Consider the following 13461-nt stretch of genomic DNA (forward strand, 5'->3'; position numbering starts at 1 on the left):
AGGAAAATATTGAAACTAAAATAATATTAAAATTCCATGTAATAATATTAAATAATATTAAATAATATTATAATTAAATAATAATTATAATATTATAATTAAATAATATTAAAATTCCAGTAAGACCTTATTTATTTTTTAGAACATCTCTATAATAAGGTCCATTTATATGATATTTTTGAAAAGGTGACTCCTTTCTAGTTAGGAATGTTGATTTTAATATGGGGTGAGCCTGACGTTTTCACAGCAGAACAATGAAAGAGACGGTCGAGAGTTATTGATTAAATCAGGAGATTAATTTTTTTGTAGATGTCTGGACAGTAACGTTTATTTATTTTTTAGAACATCTCTATAATAAGGTCCATTTATATGATATTTTTGAAAAGGTGACTCCTTTCTAGTTAGGAATGTTGATTTTAATATGGGGTGAGCCTGACGTTTTCACAGCAGAACAATGAAAGAGACGGTCGAGAGTTATTGATTAAATCAGGAGATTAATTTTTTTGTAGATGTCTGGACAGTAACGTTGTACTTCCAGGCCATGAAAATGCTGTGGTCTCGTGGGGAATCAGAAGTCAAGAGTAAACAAGGGAGGCGGCAGGACTGAGTAGAGCCCCACAAAAATAATCGGCTGGACGGTGCGTGGGAGGGAGTCCTGGAGAGATGGACCTATGAGATTAAGTTCTGGAGGCTCAGGAAGAGGACCTGCAATTTTACAAAGCAAGTGTTTTTGTGGTTCTTGAAAGAATAATGTATAAATGAAGGACAGGGTGGTAGAAGTTAAATCTGGACTAGCCTTAATGCAGGAATGTTCTGTGGGGAAGAGGTGGAACTGAGTCATAAGAAAAAGCACTGAGATCCAGAAAGGACAGGTTAGTATCTGTAGTCATTGCAATCTGAAGTGAGATGGATGGCTACAAGGCTGACAGAAATTATTAGAATGTTTTGGGGGGTTAAAAAAATTCTCTAATATATAAACATTACTTTTGTTATAAAAATGTAATTTTTATTCCTAAAGATTTAATAGCATGCCCAGCTCCAACCATCTGGCTGGTTCTGGCCACCAGGAATGCCATCCTTTCTTCTCTCCACCTGCTAAGTACTTAATAGCTGCTGGGCACTGGCCTTGCCTCTGGGACACAGATACAAACAAGCAGCCCTCTTTCTTGGGGAGGGAGGCAGGCATGTGGCATCTATGTAACACACTACAGAGGAGGCTCATGGTATACAGTGGGTTAGTTAAGTAAAGCTACTTTAAAAACAAAACTCATTCATACAAAAGTCAAATACTGTCAGATTTTATACATGATGTAACATGTGCCTTCTCACCTTCCAGTCATAACTCCCGCCCCGAATTAGATAAGATGTTTAGTTCACTGACATTCTACTCCCCAAACCTCAACCTGGAGAATCATCTTTCATTTACTCTTTTTTCCCCATGCAATCTGTATTCTATGTATTTCTTACTGTGATTTGTAAATATTATACCTAGTGAAGCCAAGTGATGGTCTGTGACTTTTCCTTCTACCTTTTGAGTTATTGCTGATTTTATTTTCTTTGACTTCTAAGTTTTCTCCTACGTCTTGGAAAAGCTTGAAGATGGTTTTGAAAATGTTTACTAGGCGTACAGAGGCCTGCGAGCAAGCTCACTGCTGAGTCTTAAGGCCCCACCCTCCCCTTTACCCTTGAGTATCTCCACTCCAGAGCTGACTGTGCTACCAGCTCTGCTAGGAGACTGGAGCCTACTTCCTTCAAAAATGGCACTCCAGGAAACCAAGGCCTTATCCACGCCAGTCATGATGCTTTTATTTTCTCTGCCTGGACTCATGCATCATTGGGAAGCAGTCGACAGTTAACAGTATCATAAATGCTATATTATCTGAAGTTTGAAAAAGAGGATAAACTCTATCACCAACAAGTGGATTATCTGAATCATGGCTGATCTTTATAAAACATATCTTCAGCCACTCTTAAAAATCTTTTCTTTTTTGGCATTTTTCTTGATTTCTAATTATTTCTATGTACAATGCCAGTATAATCAGAATTACAAATGTTTGTAACTGTGGTGTCTTTATGTCTACACCAGAAAAGAAAAATCTGATAGTGAAAAGACAATCCTGTTTAGTATGTTGCTTAGGTTAATAAGTTAGCTTTTGTTAATTTCCAGCAAGAATTCTGCAAGGAGTGACTGGCTGGCAAAGGCTCATAAAATGACTCAAAGCACAGATTCCTAGCTTTCACCAACTCATTTGTTGGCAGTATGGCTTCATTATACTACAAGAGGATGGCATGTTCTGTGAAACATCACATGTGGGCACACACAACTTCCACTCCCCAAGTTCCAATGCATGAAGCAACAAGCTCCTGGTTGTCCGAGCACTCTTTGATTCTACTTGCTGCTGTTCTGTGTCCTTACTGTAGGAAAGTTCTCAAGATAGTTTGCTTTTATTTTGCCAGTGACCCTAGACAACATTATTTTTCTTTCCTTCCTTCCTTCCTTCCTTCCTTCCTTCCTTCCTTCCTTCCTTCCTTCCTTCCTTCCTTCCTTCCTTCCTTTCCTTCCTTCCTTCTTTTTCTTTCCCTCCCTTCCTCCCTCCCTCCCTCCCTCCCTTTCTGTCTTGTCTTTCTTGCCTAGCTGTAGCCCTAGCTGGCCCGGAACTAACTCACTATGTAGACCTGGCTGGCCTTGAACTCACAGTGATACGCCTGCCCCTGCCTCCCAAGTGTTAGGATTAAAGGCATGCGCCACCACGCCCATCAACATTATTTTTCTAAAAGGAAAGAAGAAACTATAATTTAATGTGGCAAACCCAAAGTATGTCTCTGTACAATTTTTCTTTATGATCTTTTTGAGATAGGGTTTCTCTTTATCTCCAGCTGGACTGGAACTTACTATATAGACCAGGCTGGCCTAGAACTCACAGAGATCCACCTGCCTCTGCCTCCCAAGTGCTGGGATTAAAGGTATTTGCTACCACACCCAGCTCTGTGCAATTTTAAAAAGTGCTTTTGTATATCTACAATGGTCTTCTTTGAAGAATAGTTTTTTGTTTGTTTTTTGTTTTTGGTCTTTTTGAGACAGGGTCTCCCTGTAGCCCCAGCTGGCCTGGAACTTGCTATGTAGAGCAGACTGACCTCAAACTCACAGAGATCCACCTGCCTCTGTCTCCCCAGTGCTGGGATTAAAGGCTTGTGCCACCACGTCCAGCTGAAGAATAGTTTCTAAGATGTTTATTTTTGTGTCTTTAAAAATATTTTTCACAAGCCAGTATTAATTTCTCAATATAAAATCCAGCATACAAGAAGTACGTGGCTTTATTTTTAAGTACTTGTAGACTATTCAATACATCTTTTTGTTATGGATTATCTGATTTAATTCCTTTGTAGTCATAGAACATGTTTTATATGGATTCAGTCTTTTAAAATTTGAGATTAATGTAGTTTACCATATTATAAATCTTAGGAAATGTTTGATGTACACTTGAAAACGATGTATAGTCTATAGTCATTAGATAAAACATTCAGCAAATGTCAAATAGTTCAGGCTGACTGACAAGGTTTATCTATTCTATAGTCAGTGATTTCCTGTCAGTTTTTAAGTGATGAGTTTTGAAAATTTTAGCTGCACCATATTTGCCTCTTGTGCAGTTCTGTTAGTTTTTACTTCCTTTTACTTCATACATTTTAAAACTGTCTTATTAGGAATATACATTTAAAGATGTCATAGTGAGTTAGTTTTTTTTCTTTCCTTTTTTTTGGTGCTGTGACAAATACTGAAAGAAAATGTATTCAGGTTCATATTTTATGTAACTTCAAGCTATAGTAGGCTGGGTCCAATGAGAAGCAGGAACATTACAGAGAAGGGCACAGTAGAAGAAAGCTGTCTACCTCACAGCAGCCAGAAAACAAAGAGGAGACAAAAAGGGCTAGGCAATATACACCCTTCAAAGAAATCCCCTCAGAGACCTACTTCTTCCACAATTCTACCACCTGCCAATATCGTATTCAAATTCTTCATCCATCACTGGATGAAACCACTGATTAGGTCAGAGAAAACATTTCACAGATACCCAAGGGTATATATGTATCACTGATCTCCTAAATATCTCTCAATCCAATCGAATTGACACGTCAAGGTTAACCACTGGGCTATAGAGATGGCTAAGTGGGTAAAAGTGCTTGCCACGCAAGTGTGAGAACCTGTGTTCTTCATATAGTCTAGATATGAACGCTTTCAGATTGTGGCAGGAGTGTAAGACAGAGAGAGAAGCATCAAGATTAGTATGTAAAAGCAGCTAGTTGGCAGAGGGCTGGAAACCCTTTCCCATTTGGGTTCTATGTAACGAACAGAATTAGTAAAATCAGTGATATATAAACATGAGAGAAGGCTGCTGCTATGCAAATGATCTATAAAAGGTCATGAGACTTATGACTCGTACTGTGGAACACAGGCCTTTTCCCAGCTCACTAGCCCACTCGAATTCTTCGGAGTGTCTCTCTCTTTCCTAATCAACTATCTCTATTTCTATTACTATGTGTACCTGGTACAATGTTTTGTTCTGGGACATAAGACTCTGGAAACTGCAGCAGGTGCCCTCCAAACTCTGATCAGCACCTATAACAAGATGTATAGCTCACCAAGATTTTCTCCCATCGTCTCTAGGCTGTCTTTTCACACTGTTTCCTGCGTGGCACAGAAGCTTTTTAATTTTCATGCAGTCCCACTTGTCAGGTTTTAGTTATGTTTCCTTAGGTATTGAAGTTCTTTTCAGAAAGTCCTGTCTAAGTACTGAGGTGGTTTCCTGCAGTAGCTTCAGAGTTTGAAGTCTTACACTGAGGTCTGATTCGTTTTGAATTGATTGTCATGTAGAGTGAGCGATAGTTTCACTCTTTTACATGTGGATATCCAGTTTTCCTAGCAAAATTTGAGGTCATCTTTCTACAATATATGCTTTTGACATCTCTGTTGAAAATCAACAGGCTGTAGCTATGTAGCTGTGTGGGTGTAATTTTGCTGATTCATATGTCCCTTTTTGTTTTTGGCTCAGCAGTTAAGAACACTGGCTGTTCTTGCAGAAGACACAGGTTCGAATCCCAGCACCCACATGGCAGCTAATAACTGTCTATAACGCCAGTTCCAGGGGATCCAACGTCCTTTTCTGTCCTCCGCTGGCATTGCACGACACGGGTACACTTACCTACATGCAGGCAATACACACATACACATAAAATAAAAATAATAAATAAAATAAATATAATAAATAAAATGTTAAAAGATTTTTGTTATTTTTGGGGGGCTGGAGAGATGGCTCAGTGGTTAAGAACACTGGCTGTGTTGTTTTTATATTTTATTTATTATTTTTATTTTTATTTTATGTGTATGAGTGTATTGCCTGCATGCACATAAGTACACCCATGTTGCACAATGCCCACCAAGGTCAGAAGAGGGTGTTAGATCCCTTGGAACTGGAGTTACGGACAGTTGTTAAGCTGCCATGTAGGTGCTGGGAACTGAACCTGGGTCCTCTGCAAGAGCAGCCAGTGCTCTTAACCGCTGAGCCATCTCTCCAGCCCCACACATCTCTTTTTGTATCAGCACCATTCTGCTTTTGTTACTATGGCTCTGTAATGTAACCTGAAACGAGGCATTGTGATACCTTCAGCATTGTGTTTTTGCTCTGGACTACTTTGGTTATTTAGGGTCTTTTGTGCCTCCACATGAATTTTAGAATTTTTTTTATTTCTCTGATGATATTGGGATATTGATAGGGACTATATCATATAAATAGATTGAATGTGCTTATCAGTTCTAAGTTTTCTGGGGGAGTCTTTGGGGTCTCTTGTGTGGGATTATATTGTGTGGAAATTTGGTTTTTTTCCTTTCCTACTTCTACCCCTGTATCTCTCTCTCCTATCGCTCTAAGACTTCAAACATTACATGGAATGTTTGATTTTAGTGATAATTTCCTGATTTTAGTGATAATTTAGTTTTTCTCCCATTTATTATAATGTAGGCTCTATGCCATAAGTAGCCTTTACTCTGTTGATTTCTGCTCCTTCTGGTCCTACTTTCTTCAGGGCTTTCAACCTAAAGGGATTTGAATTTTGTCAAAGGTCTTCTCTGCAACTACAGAGATGAACATGTGCTTCCTAGTCTTGAGCCTGGTCGTGTATTGTGCTTTTTGATTTGTGGACTCGGTTCCATCCTTCCATCCCAGGAAGCCCACTTGGAAATGGTTGAATGATCTTGTTGATGAGTAACTCAATTCAGTTTGTACTGATCTTATTGAGGTTTGCATTTGTGTTTTTATTGGGGAGACTGGCCTATAATCTTATTTGTTGTGTCCTTTTCCACTTTTGGTGTCAGGGCAATTCTGGCTCCATAAAATGACTTTGGTAGCATCTCTTTCCTTTCTATTTTATGGAACAATTGGAAGAGCACTGGTTTTAATTCTGAAAAGGTATGGTAGAATTCAGCAGTGTCTGTATCTGGGCCTTAGTTCAGAGCTTTTTATTACCTGTGTGGGCACAGGTTTGGGCCTGTCCCTGTCTAGACCCTGTGTGGGAGCACATGCAGAGCCTGTCTCTGTGCAGTCTCTCATGTGGGTACACGTGCTGGCCTTGTCTCTGTTCAGTCCCTCGTATGGACAGAGATGAAGGACTTATTTCTGTGTGGTCTACTCCAATACAAGGCTCAGACCAGATTTCCACCTACTGGAACACTCCCCTTACAGCTATTCTAGAGTGTAGGCCTCGATTATAGTCCCATGGCGCTTGCTTTGGGTGCAAAGAGTAAGCTGTGCAGGTAAGGCCCTCTGCTTCCTCAGCCTCCCAGTCATGTACAGCATGGTCTTTTTAATATAGCCTCTTGTCACTGCTAGGTTGAGTGCTGAGAACATAGTATTTTCCTTCCAAGTATACGGTATGCAGACCTAAAATTGGACTTGTTGGATTGCAAATCTGCTCAGTGATGTAGCCAGGTTGATTTGGTCTGTCTCTGGGGACTGAACTCAGGGTTTCCTGTACACTAGTCAGGCACTCCGGCAACCAAGTTACATCTGGTCAGCCCTTGACTGTGGTTTTGAGTCTCTGTTGTTTCCTTCCCCACTGTGGTCTCCATGCCTTCTCCGTAGGTGTAGCTGCCCTGCTGAGTGTGCTCTCCCCCCTCCCCTCCCCTCCTCTTCCCTATCTCCCTTCCTTTCTCCCTTCTTTCCTCCCCTCTCCTTTTTCCTTATCCATTACTAAAGTGCAATGCAAATTTTCTGTCTTAAACTAGTTCCAGGCCTCCGCAGTGGCCTGCACTGAACACTGGGGACAGCGCTCCCCAGTAGGAGCTCAGCCCTCTGGAGGTGACTCTGGGCTCCCTCTCCTTTTTCCTTTCTAGAATTCCCTCTGGGTCTTTGCTTCTGAGTAGCTAGGTTTTCCAGCTCTGATCCACACTGCAGAGTTGCCACAGTTACAGAGTTGCAACTGTTACTCTCCAGAGAGTCTAGAAGTCCCTGCTTGGCTGTCCTCTGCCAGCGGAGGCTCCGCCTTCTTACACACACTCCTGGAAGGATTTGAAGCTCTTGCTTCCTTAACTTGTCGTCTTTGTTTACTTTGCATATTTAGGAATATTTTAAAAATTATGTGCTAGACATTATGAATACTGTGTAATTAACTGAGCTTCTGGATTTTACCGTTTTCTTTAAAGAGTCTTAAATATTGTTCCTACAGGAAATTAAATTATTGCAACCATTTCCAATTTGACTGGACATGTCTGATATTTTCTGTTAGCAGCAGTGGCGCTTGAGGCTAGCCTCGTCTCAGTATTGTTTAAATATTTTCTTTTTTGCGGTATTACCATATGTGTCATTCATTTTTGACATGATCAAATGACATGATCTGTCATTTGCTACTGTCCATTTTGTAACCTGATAAATATTTGGTAACTGAAATAAACCTTAGTTCAGATATTTATTTACAACAGGACAGCTGCAAGTCAATGGATTCGTGTCTAGAGAAAACACTGAAACAATCACAGTATTACCTAATATTAAGTGAGCACTGACTGTGAGCTTGGTATTGCTCTGAAGACAGAACTTACTGACTGCAAACAAACAGCCCACGAAGCTGGCTCTTCACTGACCCTGCTGACCTGAGGAGAAAACTGAAGTGAAAAAGTGAACTGACTCGCCTAAGGGCCTCAGCTAAGGAGCAACAGAACTAAAAGTTGAATGACTGGAATTGAGTTCCAAGGCCCCCACTCCAGTCCCACCAGGAGCTTGTTGGAACACACGCTTTAAAAATTGGCCGACCCTAAAGCTGAAGTATCTTTTTTCTAAGCTTTTAAACAATGTCTTTTGATTTATTTATTTTTTGTCTATGAGTGTACTGTGTGCATGTATGTAAGTGCACCTGTGTCATGCAATGCCCATGGAGGTCAGAAGGGTGTCAGATCCTCTGGAACTGGAGTTAGGGGCAGATGTTAGCCGCTATGTGGGTGTTGGGAACAGAACCCTAATCTTCTAAAAGAGCAACCAGTGCTCTTAACTGCTGAGCTGTCTCTCTAGACCCCAAAGCTTTTTTTTTTTTTTGACAGGTGGTGCTTACTTAAACATTCAAGATCAATAGACGAAGGGATGAGTTAGCTCTCCCTTCCCCAAATACCTTCAATACCTATATTAGCCTAAAATGTAAATAAGGAGAGTAAAACACGTATTTAAAAACTGACATTCATGTGGAGATGAAACACTTAAAAACCCTCAAATAACACTATAAATATTATACTGAGTTCTAGGCTAGAAATATTTTGAGACTAGTTCTATCATGCATGCACTTCCAAATGACCTTTTATCTGGATAGGCCTGCCTCCTCAATTCCCTTCTCATTCAGTGACACTCAAGAATTGAATGCTCTGGATCAATGGAAAACTACCGTGATGCTTGAGGAGAGTGTGAAACATGATCTTGGAGAAGTTTTAGGAGCATCACTCTAGACCTCTACTTTGTAATAACAACAAAACAAACCCAAAACATATGCCATCAGAGTCAAAGTCAAGATAAAGTCCTAGAGAACAATTTTATCCATTTAACTGAGAAACGCTGGCTCTATGAGTTATAGACTGCTGAAAGATCACATGTAGTTTATCACAGCACTTTGTTATATCTCCAGTGAATGATTTATTCTGAGTGACATCTCATAATTGTACTTTTACTCAAATAGAATTAAATTTATTATACATTAACACATACTTCAGTAGCAAGACATTGCTGTGCATCTGACACCACCACCAACTATTTGAAGATATATTAAAGAGGACGTGAAATTGATTCCAGTAAGTCTTGACTAAGTGGGTACTTCCATTGTTTAATGTGATGTTATTAATTTTTAAAATTGTTCTAGCTACTGAAGACTCAAGTTAAAAGTATAAATTGCTATAACTTAAAGGTTAAAGTGAAACTTCATAATTAAGAATAACATGGAAAATAAATTTGAAAGGTTAACACTCAAAGATAATTGGAACAGAAAGTAGCCTATATATAAATATTCATATTAGTATGGCTACAAGAATCTAACTTTACTGTCTATGGATAAGGATTTAGCTAAAGAATCCAGGAAAAGTGAACTGTTTGGCAACCATCTTCTTAATCAGGGTTGCAAATTTAATACCCAGTCCAGGCAGAGATGACTGAGTGAAGTGGGAAGGGTCTGAGTACCTGCCGAGCCTGGCCTTATCAGTCGAGAGGATTCAAATTCACAGGAGGGCATTTGACTCCCTTCAAAATGTGCAGCTGCAAGCTGGGCGTGGTGACACTTGCCTTTAATCCCAACACTTGGGAGGCAAAGGCAGGTGGATCTCTGTGATCTATATAGCAAGACCAGCCTGATCTATATAGCAAGTTCCAGGCTGGCTAGGGCTACAGGGAGATCTTGCCTAAAAAAAAATGCAGTTAACATTCAAGTTGGGCCTGTTTGCTATCGAACACAGCAGGCTTCATATTAACAATTTAAGGTGTTTCAAGAGGTCAAATATCAGGAATTTTGTATGAAATCGACTTGTGAATGTTAGCTGAAGTGCTTTTAGAATGCTCTTTGAGGTTTACCTTCAATATACTGCTAATGGGCAGAAAAAACTGAATGATTTGGCAAAAAAGCAGAAAATGAGGGCCAACACGAGGGGCTTTCAAGGACGACATCTCGGATGGTGAGGTATTCTTGGCTTCTTCGCTGCTCTGTACAGAAACTGCCCCTAAAGCATGACTCAGCTTTACTTCAACAGAGTCTCACTGACAAGAGATCTCACCTTCTGCTGCCTTATCTCTGTTAGACTGGAGGACAGTGAGAGAAAGGAGAGCGGCTGGACATTCCTGGACATTTGTGAAATCACCAAGCACACCACAAAACTTTAAATATAATCTGGCCAAGAAAAACTCATTATTTTATCTCTTAAGTCAAGAGGCACATTAAGACTTGCCAATTTGTTCGACAGATATGAGTACTTACTGTGAATCATGTACTAATAGAAACGGGAGCTAAAAGCTCAGTAAGAGCTGAAAGTCTAACTGAGAAGACAGACAGGTGAACAGATAAGTGAGGTATGGTGCAGAGAAGTGTCATGAGAACTGGGAGTGAATGTTGATGAGCTGTTCCCAAAACGTTGAATCCACAGAGGATGAATGCCAAGGGGTTTCCAGGAAGTAGCATGTAAACAACAAACAGCAGCTCTAACCTAACCCTGGTACTATACACGGGTACTGTTCTAAAAGCGTATGCTTATTAAAATATGTAAATTCAAACAACAACTATAGTATTTATACACTATGTACCAGGATAATTTCCCCATACCACAGAACTGACCACTTTCTTTTCCCAGTCCAAAAGCCTTTCTTTTTTTGTATGTGTTTCGTAGGGTTGGGGCTCAAACCCAGGACCTTGTGCACACAAGTCAAGCTCTCTTCTGCTGGCCTATATTCCAGGCCTCCAAAGCTTTAATGGGTTCCTTTTCTCCATCATAGTGGTTCCTGTGGGTGCATGTGCATGTGTGTGGAGGTCTAAAGTTGACATGCGGTGTCTTCCTTGATTGCTTCCTTGATTCCTATTTACTGAGGCATGGCCTCTGGTTAATCCCAGAGCTTGTCAGTTTTGACTCCAGCTAGGTAGTTTGCTGCGGGGATCCTGTGTCTACTTTCTGAGCTCTGGGATTACAGGTGGCTGCCATATCTGCCTGGTTTTTATGTGGTGTGATGGCTAATGTTGGTTGTCAATTTAACACTCCTGAAAAAAGGGCATTTCAGTTGAGGAATTTCTCCATCAGACTGGCTTGTAGGCATGTCTGCAGGCATTTCATTCACTGCTAATTGATGTAGGAGGGCCCAGCCCACTATGGGCAGTGTCATTCCTGGACAGGTAGCCTGGACTGTATACAAGAAAGGTAGCTGAGGAAGTCAGAGGAAGCAAGCCAGTTGGAAAGGAGGAAACGAAAAAGTAGTAAGAAAGGCATACTAACGAGTTCATATACAAAGCAAACTTCATGTGAGTTCTCTGAATACGCTCTTAAGATATAACACATTGAAAATAAAAGTAATAGAAAGATTTTTTTTCAAAATGAACCTAGCCAAAAAAGGTGAGTCCATTCAAAGGAAATATTAAGTGCATACTAGAACAGGCAGTACGCACATGGCATTGAGAACAGTACCATTAAGTCAAAATGACTAAACTTTGCCAAAGCAGCCCTGTGGTGGTTTGAATGAGAATGTTCCCCACAGGCTCCAAGTACTTGAACACTTGGGTAGTTGGTGGTACTGTCTGGGGAGGTCATGGAACCTTCAGATGGTGTGGCTTTGCTGAAGGACATGCATCAACTGGGGCAGGCCTTGAAAGCTCTTAAGCCTTGCCCTTAAGCCTTTCCAGTTTTACTCTCTCTGCTTCCTGTGCCGGCTTGAAGATGTGAGTGCCCAGCTTCCTCGTCATGTGGCCTCCTGCCATGCCTCCCCACCACGAGGAACTCTTATCCTGCTGGTACAGTAAGCCCAACAAACACAAGCCCCTTCCAAGGTCACATGCCAGGCCAAGCCTCTCAACCTGTATCAGGCTGTTTAAATTTGTCAACAGTGATTACTAGTATGTGTTCCTGACAACTGCACCACTTTCCAGTCTCCAAGCTTCTGCCCATGTTGTCCCTTCTGGTTGGGATGCCAGGATTCCCTTATCTCCCTGTTTACAGCCCTTCCAAGTCCACACTGTTGCTGTCTCCTGTGTGAAGCCTTTCCTTGTAAGGCAAGTGGATGGATTCTCTCTTTCCCAGTCCTCACAGCACGTCTCTCCACTGTGCTTCCTTCACGGTTTTGGTGACATTGACTTTACATAATATTCTTTTACCTAGTAGATTTTAAGGGGGCAGAGAGGAAGGACACAGAGTTTTATTCATATTTAATACCACTGTGGTACTTAACAAAGGCCTCATATGCAGAAGGCCCATAACTAATATCTAGTAAATTGAGTTTAATAAAATTATAGGTAAGTCATATGATACTTACAACTTTACGCTTGATCATGAAGAGTGGGATTTTTGCATGAAGAGGGGTTGAAGACAGTTCCTTATGGACTGTTGATAAATATAATCTTCTTTTGATGTTTCCTAAATCAGTAATTCTAGAAAAAAAGAAACAGGAAAGAAGAAAGAGTCCCATGAATTTAATATCCACTTCTTTGGATAACCATCAAAATGATATAATTTATCAAATAGGTCCTTTCCAAAAGGGAGTTTGAATACAGAATTTAAGAATTGCCATTTTCTTTCAAAAAGCAGTAAAATTTCTTCCTTAAACTCAAAGTGCTCATAGGCCTGGATGTATAAATTCACTTAATATGCTAATTTATTTCAGTACTCTGTACTAGATTTCCAGTCCTCCAGCCTATGAAAAAATTCAATTTGTATGAACTGAGAAACTGCTAGCCTTTAATAACCATGCTTGTTCCAGCCCCTTAAGCTCGTGTTATCTTGGGACATACTGTCACCTACTAAATAGGAAAACATTATGGGTTTCTTTTCCTAAAAATGCACCTGTCATTTTATATAGGCTCTTGGTCTGCTTAGAGACAGACACAAAGCACCAACTGTCGGTTTCACTTCCTAAGCACATATCTTCCAACTAGAATTTTAATACACAAGTTTATTGCTCAGTATTCAAGTCACCACATAGTGATACCAAGGACACTGAATCTGAACATCTTTAATGGATTTAGACCACAGCCATGATCACAAAGATTAGGTTTGCTTCAAACTGACAGAGGCTCATTTTATGTTCTGCTTCCTTTAGGTCTCAAAGGTAACACAGCAGGCTAAAAATCTACAAATCTGTCTGGTTGCTGTGTCATGGAATTGATGCTTTCTTCAAACCCTTCTTTTTATGTGAGAATAAGTGACTCCCTGCCTTTAACGACTTCTTTTTCTCTGCTACATTGCTTATTTTCTATAAT

At 40.2% G+C, this 13461-nt stretch overlaps 1 protein-coding gene across 13 annotated transcripts in view; it reads right to left on the reverse strand.

Moving 5' to 3' along the window:
• Positions 1 to 13461, reverse strand: part of CUNH3orf67 (chromosome unknown C3orf67 homolog) — a 273967-nt gene that overhangs the window by 159560 nt on the left and 100946 nt on the right. For all 13 annotated transcript variants that reach the window (XM_029567378.1, XM_029567377.1, XM_029567376.1 and 10 more), the window contains one exon: positions 12519 to 12633. In XM_029567378.1, the coding sequence (XP_029423238.1) occupies positions 12519 to 12633 (115 nt within the window). The remainder of the gene's footprint in view (positions 1 to 12518; positions 12634 to 13461) is intronic.

The sequence above is a fragment of the Nannospalax galili genome, unplaced genomic scaffold (assembly GCF_000622305.1).
Source record: "Nannospalax galili isolate Female #2095 unplaced genomic scaffold, S.galili_v1.0 scaffold561, whole genome shotgun sequence".
Taxonomy (NCBI): Eukaryota; Metazoa; Chordata; class Mammalia; order Rodentia; family Spalacidae; genus Nannospalax; species Nannospalax galili.